The sequence below is a fragment of the Electrona antarctica genome, assembly GCF_951216825.1.
Source record: "Electrona antarctica genome assembly, chromosome: 4".
NCBI lineage: Eukaryota > Metazoa > Chordata > Actinopteri > Myctophiformes > Myctophidae > Electrona > Electrona antarctica.
In genome coordinates this window covers 10,409,985-10,427,732 of record NC_136809.1, presented here as the reverse complement: position 1 = coordinate 10,427,732, position 17,748 = coordinate 10,409,985, and the positions used below count along the sequence as shown (strand labels likewise).

At 46.7% G+C, this 17,748-nt stretch overlaps 1 protein-coding gene across 1 annotated transcript in view; it reads left to right on the top strand.

The window, feature by feature from the left end:
- The first annotated feature begins 3,640 nt into the window (after window positions 1-3,640).
- The window catches only part of fbxw7 (F-box and WD repeat domain containing 7), a 148,985-nt gene continuing 134,877 nt past the window's right edge, over window positions 3,641-17,748 (top strand). Inside the window, exon 1 of the mRNA XM_079499919.1 lies at window positions 3,641-3,918. Within this exon, the coding sequence (XP_079356045.1) occupies window positions 3,706-3,918 (213 nt within the window). The 5' untranslated portion in view covers window positions 3,641-3,705. The remainder of the gene's footprint in view (window positions 3,919-17,748) is intronic.

Here is a 17,748-nt window from a genome sequence, read left to right as displayed (position 1 = left end):
TCCATTTCGTTGATGTATGAAAAAGGATTTATAAAAAAAAAACCTTGCACACGTCAAGATTATTCGATGAATAGAAAAAGTAATCGAAACTCGAAAGCATAGGCACTAAGAAAACAATAGATGGTTGCAGCCCTATAGTTACCGTCATTATCTTCTCATCTCATCCCGGCCGATGAAAACGGATTGGCGATCAGTTACCCAGTTGAACCCAGATGTCAAGCAGACCAAACACCTGCACAGCTATATGGCCAGCTTGTTTTTCCACATGTCTCACAGTTCCAACAGAGCTCCCATTTCTATGCATCCCGGTTACATGAGCTGTGGGACTAATCTCCGGCTACCAGAGCTATGTGACATAGACACAGCACTCTGCTCCGGGCCGCTATAACATGATCAGCCCAAGGTAATTGGTAGGAATTTCAGACACGTAAAGCAGATTTAACCTTGGGTCTTGTGGAATGCTGCGCAAGGCTCCCTGTTTGGGGGTGGGGCGGGGGGGGAGTGTCTTTGCTGCAGTTTTCTATAGCTGATAATGTGCGTCATCACTGATTTTATATGAGATGTGGTTAGTTCCTATAACATCCGATATAGTGTTTGACAGAGCTATTCTATTGGTGCCCTCCCATTGGCCAGGCCTGGTCCATATTAAATAGCCCTTTTATTCTGAACATTAGGAAAGAAAATAAAAATGGAAAGGCCATGGGGTCAAAATAATCTGTATGGTGGTTCTTACTGGAATTTGTTTATTAAATTAGATACATATCGTGTGTGAAAAGTTGTTGAACAGGTTTCATAAACAACCAATTATTTTTGTATTTTAATAATCAATCAAATCGATTAGTTTGGCCGTCGGGATCGGGAGTTGAACCCGCGGCACACTGCCAGACTGGATTACCAGCCAATGTGCCTGGACCGCTGAGCCACGTCCCAGGCCTTCATTGTCCTTCTGAATTATTCATATGTTTTTCCCACCTCAGAAGCAAAACAACAAGAGAATGGGTCTTAACTAGTACAAGACGACCACGGCTTTGTTTTTTGGTTTAAATGTTTAATGCCTGGGAAAGGGCAGCACACGGAGACAGTGAGCATGCCTTATTGTCGTTGGGCAGCACACGGAGACAGTGAGCATGTCTTATTGTCGTTGGGCAGCACACGGAGACAGTGAGCATGCCTTATTGTCGTTGGGCAGCACACGGAGACAGTGAGCATGTCTTATTGTCGTTGGGCAGCACACGGAGACAGTGAGCATGCCTTATTGTCGTTGGGCAGCACACGGAGACAGTGAGCATGTCTTATTGTCGTTGGGCAGCACACGGAGACAGTGAGCATGCCTTATTGTCGTTGGGCAGCACACGGAGACAGTGAGCATGCCTTATTGTCGTTGGGCAGCACACGGAGACAGTGAGCATGTCTTATTGTCGTTGGGCAGCACACGGAGACAGTGAGCATGTCTTATTGTCGTTGGGCAGCACACGGAGACAGTGAGCATGTCTTATTGTCGTTGGGCAGCACACGGAGACAGTGAGCATGTCTTATTGTCGTTGGGCAGCACACGGAGACAGTGAGCATGTCTTATTGTCGTTGGGCAGCACACGGAGACAGTGAGCATGTCTTATTGTCGTTGGGCAGCACACGGAGAGACAGTGAGCATGTCTTATTGTCGTTGGGCAGCACACGGAGACAGTGAGCATGTCTTATTGTCGTTGGGCAGCACACGGAGACAGTGAGCATGTCTTATTGTCGTTGGGCAGCACACGGAGAGACAGTGAGCATGTCTTATTGTCGTTGGGCAGCACACGGAGACAGTGAGCATGTCTTATTGTCGTTGGGCAGCACACGGAGACAGTGAGCATGTCTTATTGTCGTTGGGCAGCACACGGAGACAGTGAGCATGTCTTATTGTCGTTGGGCAGCACACGGAGACAGTGAGCATGTCTTATTGTCGTTGGGCAGCACACGGAGACAGTGAGCATGTCTTATTGTCGTTGGGCAGCACACGGAGACAGTGAGCATGTCTTATTGTCGTTGGGCAGCACACGGAGACAGTGAGCATGTCTTATTGTCGTTGGGCAGCACACGGAGACAGTGAGCATGTCTTATTGTCGTTGGGCAGCACACGGAGACAGTGAGCATGTCTTATTGTCGTTGGGCAGCACACGGAGACAGTGAGCATGTCTTATTGTCGTTGGGTAGATAAAAGTTTTCCTGCAGAGCTGAAGGGATCTACACTACTTTACAGCTCTGTCCTGTGTGTCTCTTTGACTTTGAATGGCTGCTACACCGAGGTCTAATGTCCTTGTGGCATGCATTTTAACTCGATTCTGAAAGACCCGCATCGAGCAAACTTTCCCAATCCATTGTTCATTGTGTGCTTTCTGTCAGAAGTGTCTTGATAGTTTAGGCCTCTTTAGACGAGTCAAACACTGACAGCCAACAACATGGGGAAAAGGTCGACCTGCGCTACACTCCAGTTTATAAAAAAAGGAACAAATAAACAACCGTCCTTCCTGACAGCGGGCCAAATGAAGCCTTGTTGAAGTGAAATGTGTCACACATACTAATACATGACCAACTGTGATGGGGATCCTGAAATATCCTTCAGCCACTTCCCTCACATAGACAACGGTATTGGGATTCCTTCACACCTCGGCGAATAGAGGACACGGGGAAAGGTATCCTTGGACCAGTCATCGCTTAAAAAGCCGAAAGAAAACATTAGTGACCCAAATGAGAATATACCGTTTTGTCTGTTTGTTGTGCACAGATGATTACGCTTTACTCAGGGCATCGCCGAGGTTCTGCGCTGCTACTGCTGCGTTTAAACAGCTGATTCCTCTCTGGCAAGTTGGGAGTATCAGAAGCCGGGGGTTTGTGGATGGGGGGGGCTGGGGGGGGGGGTCGGAGAATGACTGCGATGAGGAAGCTCCGGGGGCTCCGCGCACACACATGTGCCTTGTCGGGACGACTGTTGGTACACATTCCACGCCCTGTGGGGTCACGAGAGCAGATTCCACAGTGACTGAGCTCGGGCGGCGGTGGTGGTGGTGGTCTGTGAGTTGGCAGAAGGAAGGAGGTTCCATGCAGGGGGGGGTGGGGTGGCGAGCTGGGCGGGGTCTGTCCTCCCCTCTCGGGCGGTGGTGGTGGTTGTCTGTGAGTTGGCAGAAGGGAGGAGGTTCCATGCAGGGGGGTGGGTGGCGAGCTGGGCGGGGTCTGTCCTCCCCTCTCGGGCGGTGGTGGTGGTTGTCTGTGAGTTGGCAAAAGGGAGGAGGTTCCATGCAGGGGGGGGTGCGTGGCGAGCTGGGCGGGGTCTGTCCTCCCCTCTCGGGCGGTGGTGGTGGTGGTTGTCTGTGAGTTGGCAGAAGGAAGGAGGTTCCATGCAGGGGGGGTGGGTGGCGAGCTGGGCGGGGTCTGTCCTCCCCTTTTCCCTTCCTGCAGCCCCCTGACTGCAGCTGCTGCTCTGGCTGGCAGGGGCACAACGGTGACCTCACACCCTGGAGATATTTTAAAAGGAGCAGGCCTGCGGGGCAGCGAGTTCTGAGTGGACGGTCATGAGAGCAGGGCTGCACTGACACGTCCTGACGTCCAGTGAAGCGTATTTCAAGCAGAGAGCTCAGTCATCTCCTGACATTACCTGACCCGCGTCTCTTTAGGGCTATGACCCAGTAGTCAGCGACTCTGCATACTTCGTTCTTTTCTCCCTTTGCGATGCTGCGGCATTGCCCCATCGCCCGCTTTGCCTCCGCCGGCGCCCGCAAAAAGATGCCCAAGGAGGAAAAGGCTCCGAAGGCCCCGCCGGAGAGCCGGGCCGCCTCTCGGGACCCTTTGGATGTGGCCAAGGAGGCCTTGCCCCCCCAGAAAGTGCTCAAGATATTCAGCATCAACATCATTACTCAGGGCTTACCATTCTGTCGCAAGCGGGTGAGTCCCCCCTTAGGGCCCAGACTTGGGTTTTAGGTTTTTTTTGATTGAGAGACGACAGAAATGACCTGAAATGTCAGGGGTCAGAATGCTGCCATGTCATCCTATACCTACCCTATACCTATTCACCTCATTGCATTATATTGCATCGCACAACGGTGTTACTTGCCCAGATCGCGTCGACTAGCAACACTGTTATTCTATGGACCATAGCTTAGGCCTTAGTTCGTTTGCTCTTCAGTGGTGACTTTGAACTCTACATTAGTGGTAGTTCATCAAGATGCCAGCTTGTTTTACCCCCCCCCCCCCCCCCCCCCCCCCCCCCCGTAGAGCACTATACCTGCTCGGCTATTTTTATTGTTGTTCCAGTTAAGTTAACTTTTTTTTTTCGGTATCTTTACAAAAACTGCTCACTGTTCAGTTTTCTTTGGTCCAGTGCAGTGTAAAAAAAAATAAAGAACATTGGAGGAGGCTGTTGTGAAAAAGAACAACGACCTCTTTGACCTGCAGCCTTGTTTGCTTTTCTCAAGACATTTCTCCTCCGTTCAGGCCTGAATCTTAAATATCCCTTTAAAAAAAATGCACTGTTTTGTTTAGTTTGAATTAATTTCCTAATTCAACACCTACAGTATACGGCAGCACGGTCATGCTCCGGTTTGAAGGTTAGCAACAGACCCTTGTTCTCTTTACATAAAATATCCTGGAAATTAGCTTTATTTATTCTTTGAATTGAATGGTTTGAAACTAATATTAGGAGACCGTATGCTGTTAAAAAAAAAGTCTGAGTGGTTAATACATTTTCACATTTATTTTCAGATATCTAAAGTTGCTTTATTTCAAATGAGATGCCATCGACATATTAGTAGTAATTACTGAATGGTTATTTTACCACATTATTTTGTCCGATGTGCTACAGTTTGTTGAATATAAATGTCAAAGTCATACGATTTGTCACACACGTTACCGCAGTGAAATTTGTTCTCCGCATTTGACCCATCTCTTGGAGCGGTGAGCCGCAGCGTGCGCTGCGCTCGGGAATCATTTGATTAGTAGATTTGACCCCCAATCCAACCCTTTGATGCTGAGTGTCAAGCAGGGCGGCATTGGGTCCCATTTTTACAGTCTTTGGTATGACCCGGCCGGGGATCGAACCCCGACCTCCCAGTTTCAGGGCGGACACTCTAACCACAAGGCTACTGAGCTGTTGTGTTTTGGTCCATGCGGTCAGGGACAAAGCGTTTCCCTGCTGCTGCCTCACCCATAGCAGCCCTCAGACGGGTCCATGCGGTCAGGGACAAAGCGTTTCCCTGCTGCTGCCTCACCCATAGCAGCCCTCAGACGGGACCATGCGGTCAGGGACAAAGCGTTTCCCTGCTGCTGCCTCACCCATAGCAGCCCTCAGACGGGACCATGCGGTCAGGGACAAAGCGTTTCCCTGCTGCTGCCTCACCCATAGCAGCCCTCAGACGGGTCCATGCGGTCAGGGACAAAGCGTTTCCCTGCTGCTGCCTCACCCATAGCAGCCCTCAGACGGGACCATGCGGTCAGGGACAAAGCGTTTCCCTGCTGCTGCCTCACCCATAGCAGCCCTCAGACGGGTCCATGCGGTCAGGGACAAAGCGTTTCCTGCTGCTGCCTCACCCATAGCAGCCCTCAGACGGGTCCATGCGGTCAGGGACAAAGCGTTTCCCTGCTGCGGCCTCACCCATAGCAGCCCTCAGACGGGTCCATGCGGTCAGGGACAAAGCGTTTCCCTGCTGCGGCCTCACCCATAGCAGCCCTCAGACGGGTCCATGCGGTCAGGGACAAAGCGTTTCCCTGCTGCTGCCTCACCCATAGCAGCCCTCAGACGGGTCCATGCGGTCAGGGACAAAGCGTTTCCCTGCTGCTGCCTCACCCATAGCAGCCCTCAGACGGGACCCCAAGCTTTGACCTTAAAAAGGCCGCCGGCAAAAGGCCTATTTTTAGTTGAGGTTTTCGAGGCTGTGGCAGAAAATCTACCGATTGGAGAAATAAACAGATGGGATTCCGTCTTGTTGCAGTGAAATAAACAGATTGGATTCCGTCTTGTTGCAGTGAAATAAACAGATTGGATTCCGTCTTGTTGCAGTGAAATAAACAGATTGGATTCCGTCTTGTTGCAGTGAAATAAACCGATTGGATTCCGTCTTGTTGCAGTGAAATAAACAGATTGGATTCCGTCTTGTTGCAGACAGTGTTCACAGTGTAAAATATTCCACACTTACTCATAATGTTGTACTAGGGGACTTTTTCCTTTGAATTGCTTCGTGTTCCTGTAAGATATGGAGAGGTGCTTTGTGCTGTAAGTTCATAAACTCATTCTTTGGAATGTAGTCTTTCCTCTCCTTGGAAGTATATTATTAAATATCTTATCAGCAATTATCAGGGTCTCAAGTTCAGGACAACGCAATGGGAACGTATATGTGATGCAACATTATAGCTGGACAGCTGTCTTATACTGTAGCTTAGCACACCGGGACCATAGGGATATGGTTATTTAAGTGAATTCACCTTTATACAAAACTGAATCTTTGCAATGTCCTCCTTTTAAATGAGTTGAGACTTGCTGAACGACGAGCTTTTAAGAATTCCTGTTAGATTCCATAATGAGGTTGTTCTCTTATTAACGTTATATTAACTTTACATTATAATGTTTTCTACTTTTGGAAGGTGTTTCATTGCCTCCTTATAGCCGGGTGTTGAGTGCGGAAGCCTGCATTCAGCCCGACCAAGGTTTTACCTTAAAGAAGACATTTTAAAGAAGCAGCCGTTCTGCACTGGTAATGACAGCTTTTATGGCAGTGGAGAGGAGGAGGAGGGGCAGGACAGTAATGTGGTGGTTTTAAAATATGATCTGCCGACGTTTCAGACGTAGCAGGACCTCCGCAGGGGAGGCCAGGGGCAAGGCTGCCTTGGAGCTGCTGGAATCGGGAATCAGGCATGGCGGGTTAGGGTGATGACGGCTGTCCTCCCACCCTCCACCTCCTCCACCTCTCTGCTTCCTCTCACATCAAAGCCCGCAGCCACTGGGCAAAGTATTCCGGAGACAAAGGGATCAGGATGATAATTTAGTCTTCATTAGCACTGTTTATGTGTCAGACACGAGTTCAAAGGCTGAGCAGAGGGGGATTGTGGGACGGGGTGGTGGCCAAGATAATTCACTATTGTGGCCAGCCACCATGGTTTAAATAGCTGTCCAATGGGATGGTCTAACTGTAACATATCTCCTCTGTGTTACGTGATGGTGCGGTGAGGACCCAAATGTGGGACAGCGAGCCAGGTGGTGGTGATCAAAGCCCAAGGCTGGGTGTTTAGTGTTTACAACACATAAACCCTAGCGTCCCTATTTTAGGCATGTCACGTAACAGGCAAACACTCTGAAAGAATTGGTGTACACTGGTGAACTGGTTATGTATTGTTTTGTGTTCTCCCCGACCTCCATTCTAAGGCCAGGATCCGTGTAGCATGACTCAGCATTTCAGTATAAACACAGTAGTGTGAAAAGGATTGTGAATGTGAACAGTTTGTCCCCCTGTTGACCTGCATTGCACAATTAAGTTGCAGCCTCAACTTAATTCAGTCCTTAGTTTTATAATAGGCTTGTAAGGGTTCTGCTTGGTCATGAAACGTGACTCCAGCCACACCCGGCTTAGATGTCATTTCGCGGTTGAGATTTTAAAGATCATTATCTGCGAAGGCCCTGATTGTTCATGTCGTGAACTGAATTTTAAATGTTCAAATGGCTTCCGGCGGGCTACCTGGGACCTAAAGGTCCCACCATGAAGTGGGGCACTGGAACAAGAGAAAACAGCCGCAGTATTTGGGTTGACTGTATTTGGGAGAAAAAGAAAAGCACATTTGGGGATTATGCTACAGTGGCCAGGCATCGCTTTAATCCCTGCGAGCACAGGCGTTAAAACTGCCTATTAGCATGCCAGCAGCTGTGATGCTTGAAGACGGATGATCGTGTTCCACCGCAGCGATCTCTGACTGGAGATTGAAACGTGGCAGAGTACTCCTCCACCACCAGCACCTCCCACACATTCCTTAATAGACTATCTGTAATGAAAACGCGCATTTGGACCGCTTGACAGCCACGGAACTCAAACGGAAGATCCCACACGGCCCATTTATGAGGCTGTTACTCCTGATGGTGCGCGGCGCGCCACGTGGGCAGTGTGGTGGTCCTGGCAGCTGGGCTCCTCTCAATGGCATAGCTGGGATTGCTCAGGGCCCCCGTGGGGACTATAGTGCTGCTTAAGCCATTTAGACCTGGGAACGATTCTACAAATACCTTCTAAAAAAAAACATGTTTCTATGTCAGTTTCATGTCAAGGACCCCCAAAAATATATGTAATTGGCCGCCGACCCCATCTGAAAATATGTTGTTCCAGGGACCCCACCCAGAAGCAAAGATTTGAGTTAAAAACGTTGGAATATATATTCAAAGATTTGTGCCACATTTTCACGTTTTTTCAAAAATTACAGACCTACAAGCTCGTAGCGCGCCACTCGGTGGCGCGCTATGAGCTTGTAGATCTGCTATTTTTCAATAGCTAAATTATAACATAACGTTTAAAACACCAAAAGGGGTTCCCGCCCAAAATGGGTTAAGTCTGCTGGACCCTGTTGCTTCAGAAGGAACTCATTCCACACGATCCACGGAGCTGTGCACACACGCATTCTTCCCATACTCCACGCGTCCGCAGTTGCGTCACATCCTCGTTAAGACGTTAAGTTATTTTTTTTCCCCGGCGTTAAGGCCGCTAATTACAGTGCATCTAATAAGCCCCTTCTTGCCATTTTCTGTCCCGTTGCACTGCAGTGCCGATTGCTGAACGAGTACGAGTCCCATTTGGCAACCAGACACGAGGCCCACGTCTGAGGAAATCTCACTCTCACGCTCTTTATATCTTGAGACATCTCCTCTAGTGAGATATACACCCATATCCCCCCCCATCCCCCCACCCCCATGTGCTCTACTGATTAAAAATAGCGCTGAACCTGTGTTGCATTCCCAATTAAACGGTGCCAAGAGAAACCACCCTATTTCCCCCGAGCCAGAACGGGCATCCAGCTGTTGGCGTATAGAGCAGACACGGCCATGTGGAGCACCAGGACATTATACAGCGAGGGTGGTATTACTTTCCCCCATGCAGCAACCCCTCCCTCCCTCCCTCCCCCCCCCCCCCCCCCCCTCCCCCCACGCTGGTCCCCGCCTTGCTGCCTCAGTAAGGTGATCTGGAGCTGCCCATTGCAGCTATGTGCATATAAACGTCTATCAGCAAGAGACATTTGCTGCTCGACCCTTTCCTTAGCAAACTGGCACCTACTGAACCACATATTCATACAGCCAACACACAGCCATGGGGGGTCTATATTATATGTGTATTTTCACAGGTGTTGAATTACTGGACATGTTTTATTGAAATCGCTATGGTGGAAGTGAGACGCATTTTGTTGGTTGAGTTGTTTGTTGCTTGTTAAGCTAGAAGTTGTGCTTATGAAAAAGGATTTAGCTCCGTAATAATTGCTCACGTTAGGCTTGAGAAGGTGAAAAAGAATAGCCCCTGTCCTTTACAGTTATATCCACATCGCACACTCTGCTTTTATTGCTCAGTCTTACCTATCGGTGTCACATTCCTAATATTTTGGCTTAGGTTTTTCAGTTTCATAGCTGATATAATTTGTATTATTTTGTCTCTCTGTGCAATGTGCATACAGTTGGAGGCCATCGATATTGTCCTTTTTGCTGAGGTTTGCGTGATCTGCGCAAAAGGACAGTTAACCCATTTTGGGCGGGAACCCCTTTTGGTGTTTTAAACATGTTATAATTTAGCTATTGAAAAATAGCAGATCTACAAGCTCATAGAGCGCGCGCTACGAGCTTGTAGGTCTGCTATTTTTGAAAAATCGTGAAAATATTTATTTCAGAAAACTGGAGGATTTAGAAGGATTTTTTTAAATTTTGAGGTCAGGCCTAAATGGGTCAAATGATAAGGGACAATATCGGTGGCACCCAACTGTAGGCCCATATGAAGGGTTTGCACTTCAACGGAGGCAGTATGCACCTGGCAGTGTGAATGACAAACAGGGTGATATGATGACATGACGATCTGATGCTGCTAAAAGCAGGCTGGGTGTTTGATAGCCGTCTCTGCTTATGTGCGTCAACCAGTCTGCTCGTATTTCTATAAACAACTTCTCGACTCCCAATAGTTGCCCATTTCAAATTCTAGGAGTTTCTTTTCAAGTGTCAAAAGTTCAATTTCCCCTCGGCAATATCTGGCTCCTTCTTTATGCATGACGGTGACGCAGAGGTGCAGCTTCTGTCTGGCTGCAGCGCGTCATGTTTGGAAGCAGCATAACATGCTCACATTCTCATTATTCTCAATGTGAAACCTGAAGCTTTTTTTCTATGTTGTTCTGTTGACTCCTCCTGTTGCTGTAGAAACAGCAGATCCAGTCAATTCAAAATATAACACTTGACTGATGAAAAAAACAAAACTCTTGCAGCCTGTAGGCCGCAGTCAATCTAAGCTAAAAGAAAAAGGGGGGTGACCCAAAATACATGGCAATAGTAATCGTTTTTTAATGATCAGGGTCATCCAAATAACATTAAAAATGGATTATTATATAAATTGTGGATCATGGTAAATTCAGGGGTTGAACTTTGGGCTACCATTGGAAAAAGGCAAACATTTCTAATTTGAATTATGCTTTAAAGCTGCTACAGTATAAGCAATAATATGTCAAAATTGTAATTACATTTTCTTTTTCTTTTTTTCTTTTTTTTATTCAGACAGCCAGCAATGGTAAACGCTAGCAAAAACAATTAGTCTCTGTGACACATCCTTGGGCTGCAATCTGCATTCAAAGATTTTCCTAGAAGCTTTGTCATTGGTCGATTTGCCTGTCTACTTCCTGATTGATTGGTTAGTCATTTTGACCGGGTTTTTTTTTTCTACCAATGACAATGCTTCTACAGTAGGAAGTTTTACTCATTGCTGGCTGTCTGAATACAAAAAAGGAATCATAAAAAGATGTTATTAAGATTTGGAGAAATATTGCTTATAGCAGCTTTAAAGGGATAGTTCAGATTTTTTTAACTTAAGTTGTTTGAAATACTTGCCATTAATATAGTGGTTGCAACTGTATTAATTGATTGCCCGAGTCCTGTGGTGGGAGTTCTGCTCTGGTTTTGGTCAATATTAAGTATTTCCGGTCATTTTGTGGGGGGCACTGGGGCCACGCAGTAAAAGTAAATTAATCCACAAAACGAACGTAATTTGTATTGTTGACCTATTTCTAAAATATTAGCGCGACTTTCGTTCAACTTTGACCCCTCTATCACATGGAACTATTTTTTGGGCGTGGTGATATGGACACAAAAAACATAGTTCTGTGTGATAGAGGGGTAAAAAAAGAACGGAAGTTGCACTAATATTTTAGAAATAGGTCAACAATACAAATTACGTTAGTTTTGTGGATTAATTTACTTTTACTGCGTGGCCCCCAGTGCCCCCCACAAAATGACCGGAACTACTTGATATTTCACCAAAACCAGAGCAGAACTCCCACCACAGGACTCGGGCAATCAATTAATACAGTTGCAACCACTATATTAATGACAAGTATTTCATACAACTTAAGTTAAAAAAATCTGAACTATCCCTTTATTAAGTACAGTAGCATGTGACATGTCAAACTAAGGGGTATTCATGATTCTGAATCAATTGCAAGCATTCGCTTTGCACGGAAAACACTCCTTGGGCTAAATTCGGCCATAGCCACTTGCCCAAACGTGATGAGGTCATCACATTAATGAAGATGGCCATGCTATGGCCGTTTTTAGCCCAAGGAGTCTGCACTGTGATTATATTTGCAATCCCATAGTTGGAACGGTGGGGCGTTGCTATAGGAACCGGACCAATGTTAAAAGCTTCCGTAGGCCTCAACCATTATATAGACGGAGTATACATTGGGGTACGTATATATATATACGGACCTGGGATATGACGCCACCTAGCGTCGACGTCCGTATATATACTGTACGTAAACGTGAAATATTTGCCTTATATAGGTTTTAACCCATTCTGGGCGGGAACCCCTTTTGGTGTTAGCATTATGTTATGCTTTAGCTATTGAAAAATAGCAGATCTACAAGCTCATAGCGCGGCACCAAGTGCCGCGCTATGAACTTGTAGGTCTGCTATTTTTTGAAAAATCGAAGAACGACTGACATAGAAACATAGCTTTTTCAGAAAACTGTCAGGATTTAGAAGACATTTTTAGAATCTGATCTCAGGTCAAAATGGGTTTAATGGTACCCCAACGTTCAACCCCTGAATTTACCATGATCCCCAATTTATATAATAAATGTATCCCCAATTTATATAATACATTTGGATGACCCTAAGGATCATATAAAACCTTGACCGATTACTATTGCAATTTCTTTTGGGTTAAATCTTAAATTGTCTGGCCTCCTGAGCCAATGAAAATCAATGCTGCAAAGTGAATAAATTCACTTCTCCTACTATAACTTATTCTATACTCAGTCTCCTCCAGGCTGCACAGTGAATACGTTCTCAACATTTTAGGGGCTAAACTAAATTTCCAAGTAGCCTGCAGCATATATATATATCACCTCAGATAAGCTGCCTTTGGGGCTGGAAGGCCAGGCAGCACCCTGTGTTAATCCATTCTGGGCAGGAACCCCTGTTGGTGTTTTTAAGCATTATGTTATACTTTAGCTATTGAAAAATAGCAGATCTACAAGCTCATAGCGCGGCACCGAGTGCCGCGCTACGAGCTTGTAGGTCTGCTATTTTTGAAAAATCGTGAAAATGTGGCGCAAATCTTTCAGAGCGAATGTTTTTAACTCACATCTTTGCTTCTGGGGGGGGTATTTTCAGATGGGGGTCCGCGGCCAATTACATATAGTTTTTGGGGTCCTTGTCATGAAATATTGAGAGACACAAGGTTTTTCAGAAATTTTTTTAAAAAGACATTTTTTAAATTTCGGTGTCAGGCCAAAATGGGTTAAATTGTCTCTCTACAGATAGAGCCAGGTAAGGGAATGGAGGCATTCCTTATAGTCTGCTGCTCCACCAGCAGCAATCTCCCCTGGGCTTCTAAAAGCCACTTTCCTGCTGCCTTTGGCCTCCAAATGTATACAACGGGGGCCCCGCACACCCAACTCTCTCAAGGCACACAGGACCAGACCATGTCTTGTGGACTGTCTTTGAAGTGTTCTCCTCTATTATTCTGTCACCCTGATGCAATAAAGTGCAAGTCAGTGTTGTGAAGTGGGATGTTGACGGCTGGTGGCATGCATGTCCTGTCCTTGACAAGAAAATCATTGGAAGGCTTTGTTTGCGTCTCGTTAAAACTTTTCAGCCTTTCTGACATTGTCCCTCACCCTCCCCAACACATTAGCATGTCAGTCCAGAGGTCCATAAGCAGTCAATCAGCCCGTCTCCGTCCTGCCAAGCGGGCCCTGTTAAATCCTTTAACGGTCCTGGGGGCTTGTTTTGACTTGACTTCCTGCAGCGCAATGACACGGCGTACAGTTTTACAGGCTGAGCATGATGATCCGACAGGCTGAACTTGGTGATCTCAACGGCCTCACCCACCGCAGGCGCACGCGGGCGCACGCGCGGGCGCACACACTCACACACACACACACACACACACGCCCCTCCGTGGTATGGCTTCAGCAGCTGACGGCTGACTCACCTTCAAGCCCAAAGATATATACGTACGGTATAAGCGCTGGCTGATTTAACTTGAATCGTTTTCATCATTCCTGCACAACCTGGTGGCCAGCTATGTACCTCATCCCACGCTGCCACCTCAACCTGTTCTTTTTGGCCCAATATCAATCGTACATGGGTTAATACATGCAAGCAGCCTTGCCACCATGCCAAAACCATGGGGTTGGCAGCTGATGCGTTTGTCCAGCTCGCACCTCCTCCCTCCCTCCCTCCCCTTCGTCCCCGTCCCCTCCTCCTCCACTCCTTCCCTCTGTCCTGAAGCAAGCAACGCTCCACCTCTGTGCCCTGCGAGGCAGGATTCCATTGCCCTTGGACTCCAAATAACACACAGAGGGGAGGAAGGCATCTGCCACCGGCTATTCTGAGCAGCGGGCCCATTCCAGGGAGAGGCATACGCATCCAGCCTGCTATCTAGCTAGCCTAACTAGTACCCATATCCGCACTGTTCTCTTCACACCGCCACCCGTTCAAAAGAAGACTGAACTGCCACACTTTTTAAGATGAGCGCTCCTGTAAGTGGTGTGAACGCTAGCCACAGATGCTAGTCGACCTGGCTAGCTGTCTGTCTATTTTCCTGTACTTTTTTATCATGTTATTCAAGGAAGCTATTAGCCAGCTGTGACTTACTGTAACTCTAGTTTGGTGGCTCTATTCGATATACTGAGATCACATTGGCCTTTGGAGGTATTTACAGTATGCATCTACTCCCTTCATATAGCTTTTCAGTTTGACTTTTGGTGGAGTCGTTCATAATGTCAGCGTGTCGTTGATGAAGCAACGATATGAGCCGGGCATTTTCAGCGCAGAGCGTGAGCAACAAACCCGAGACGTATCTAAATACCTCTGGAGTCGAAAGCTGGGCGGTACGGGATCATTTACAGTGGCGTGCACAGATAGACACTAGGGGGTGCTAGAGCACCCCCTGCCTTTTGGCAATGTGCCCTTTTGAAAAAAAAAAAAACATTTTTTTCTCTTTTTTTTTTTGATTTTTCAAAAATAGCAGACCTACAAGCTCATAGCGCGCCACTCGGTGGCGCGCTATGAGCTTGTAGATCTGCTATTTTTCAATAGCTAAAGCATAACATAATGCTAACACCAAAAGGGGTTCCCGCCCAAAATGGATTAAGGCAACCGGCCGGTTCCACGCGCTGCACAAGGTGCCCTTTTTTAACTTGAGCACCTGCCCCTCTAAATGTCTGTGCACGCCACTGATCATTTATACTTGCGTTGCAGCAAGACGGACTGGGCATGCTCCGTAGCGCTGCGCTCGGGGGGGCAGACCCACCTGCCACAGGGCAGCCTGAAGGCACTGACATTTCCCACTGGGCTGCACGGAGGGGGCTAAGACACATTGTACCCCTCAGGAATGTGTCACAGGAACTGAAGCATCGCCATGTAAATGAAGATGAACAACAGTGCAAAACAAATACATTATAATACTGTACATCGCTAATTTAATTTAAGAAAAGAATCAAATAATAATCCTTTATTTTGGGCATGTCGATCATTGTAGGCGAAATAATTCCAAAAGTGTATTCAAAACCAGTAAAGAAGGGTATCTTCACTATTTTTATAACATAATGTATAACATAATGTTATGTTATATGTTAATTGGTTTTGTTGGGGGAAAACATAGTCATCTTCCCTTTGCAGTACACAGTACACTTCACTGATGAATGAATGAATGAATGAATTTTATTTGTATACCACCTTTCCAAACATATAGTTACAAAGTGCTTTACAGACAGGTTATACAACAGGAATCATTATGATCTTACAGCCTGGCCAATGGAAATCGATGCAGCAGGAGTGAATTCACTTCTCCTAACTCACTTCTACTCATGTCTCCTCCAGGCTTCAGCCGCTGCACAGTGAATACCTTCCTTCTCAACATTTTAGGCGATAAACAACGTTTCAAGTAGCCTGCAGCATATCGCCAGCATTATTCAAAACCAGTATCTACACTATTTTTGAAGTACAGTATACAATACTGTAAGTTATTTGGTTTGTGTGAAAAATAAGTGTGTATAAAAATCACACCCGTGTGAAGTGAGGGGCGCTATTAACCCATTTTGACCTGAGATCAGATTCTAAAAATGTCTTCTACATAGTTTCTGAAAAAGCTGTTTCTATGTCAGTGGTTCTTCGATTTTTCAAAAATAGCAGACCTACAAGCTCGTAGCGCGCCACTCGGTGGCGCGCTACGAGCTTGTAGATCTGCTATTTTTCAATAGCTAAAGCCTAACATAATGCTAACACCAAAAGTGGTTCCCGCCCAAAATGGGTTAAAGTCTAACTCATGTTGATTTGGTGATGTAAAACAAACGGTGCAAACACAAACATTAAACGCCATTAACAATAAAGAGACAATGACATAAATGACACATTATGACGTACATTTTCCCTTCATTGTCAATGGCGTTTACTGCCTCTCTTGGTCTGTTCTCATACATTCTTCTCCTACAGACTGCAGCGAGCACATGCTTAAACCTTCACCTGGGTATTTTATTTCTAGATGTGTAGACGGTGTCTTTGCTCCTGGGGGATGTTTTGAAGTCGGGCGGGCCGTGCTTGTGCTTGAAAATCGCAGTTCCGCCCTCGGTTCTCTGCATCCACAGCACAGCATGTCTGAGCTGCACTGACAGGGTTTGGGATATTTGAGAGTTGTTTGTGTTTGTGTCTGGGTGTCTCTTGGAGCTGTCGCACGCACGCACGCACGCACGCACGCACGCACGCACGCACGCACGCACGCACGCACGCACGCACGCACGCACGCACGCACGCACGCACGCACGCACGCACACACACACACACACACAAAAGGAGGCTTGTTTATACTGTACATGAGTTGTTTCCAGGGAACCAGTGAACCGGGTACTACTGTATAGGCTCGGGAGGAAACCTCCTAACTCCATTTTTGAGGTGTTTGATTTTTTTTTTTTCTTTTTTTTTTTTTACATAAATCAGTGCCATTGAACACCCTAACATCTGTGTGTTGTTTCGAAAATACTGAACCAACGGAACAAAATCCTTTGGACAAAACCTCAACTCCATTGGACCCTCAAACTGTCTGCTAAAGCAACTAACTCCACCACCTCTCCCCCTCATATATATGCAAGTAATTGACAATATATAAAGTCACGACACCAACTTTGAGGAGGCAGCATTGCTTTGTTTTCAAAATGGTTTTCTAAATTTCCCGAACATTTTATATTTTTCATTTCCTGAAAAAATTAACATTTTGGAGTTAGGTGGTTTCTTCCCAACAGCAGAGAGATATGCATCCTACAGAGACAAATATCTTTTATGGGGTAAGAAAAGAATGAAATGCATGGGGGCAAGGACGAATCTTTAACTTTTTTTCGGAGACCAGTGGCCTTGATTTGACGTCTGCAAGGCATGCCCGAAAACAATTAATTATTGTCCTGCCTCTATCATTGATTTTCCTACACTGGTTCCCATTGGTGTAATTATCTCTGCACAAAAAGCCTTCCCTGGCCGTGATTCTTCCTCCAGAAATGTGAGCTGCTTAAGCATTGTGTGTGTGTGTGTGTGTCTGCTCCACTTCCCCCAGCCTTTAGTATTTTTTGCTGCAAACACCCTCTTCAATAAGCCACCCTCTCTCTCCCTTTGCCTTTCACAAGGCCCCACTTGCCTGGGCTGTAATTGGCTCATCATTTGCAGCGGAGGCAGCCTAGTGAATGGATAGTTTGAGCGGCTGTAATTGATGCGGCTGTCTGCATAGTTTGTTTAATCTGTGTATAACCCCCCCCCTCTCCTGGCTGCCTCAGTCTCAGTGTGTGGTCCCCCCCCCTCCCCCCCCATGCCTGTGCTGTGTGTACTGTAGTGTACCCCGCCCCCGCACCCACGGATGTTCACCTAGCAGAGGGAAGCGGAGGGAGACGACGGGGACATTTCTCAGGCAACGACTTTGGATTGGAAATATTCTCATGGTCAAGGACACAGTGGGGAGAGCTGGCATCGGATGCTAGCCGCTCCTGGCACGCGGAGCTCGCCACCCGTCGCAGGC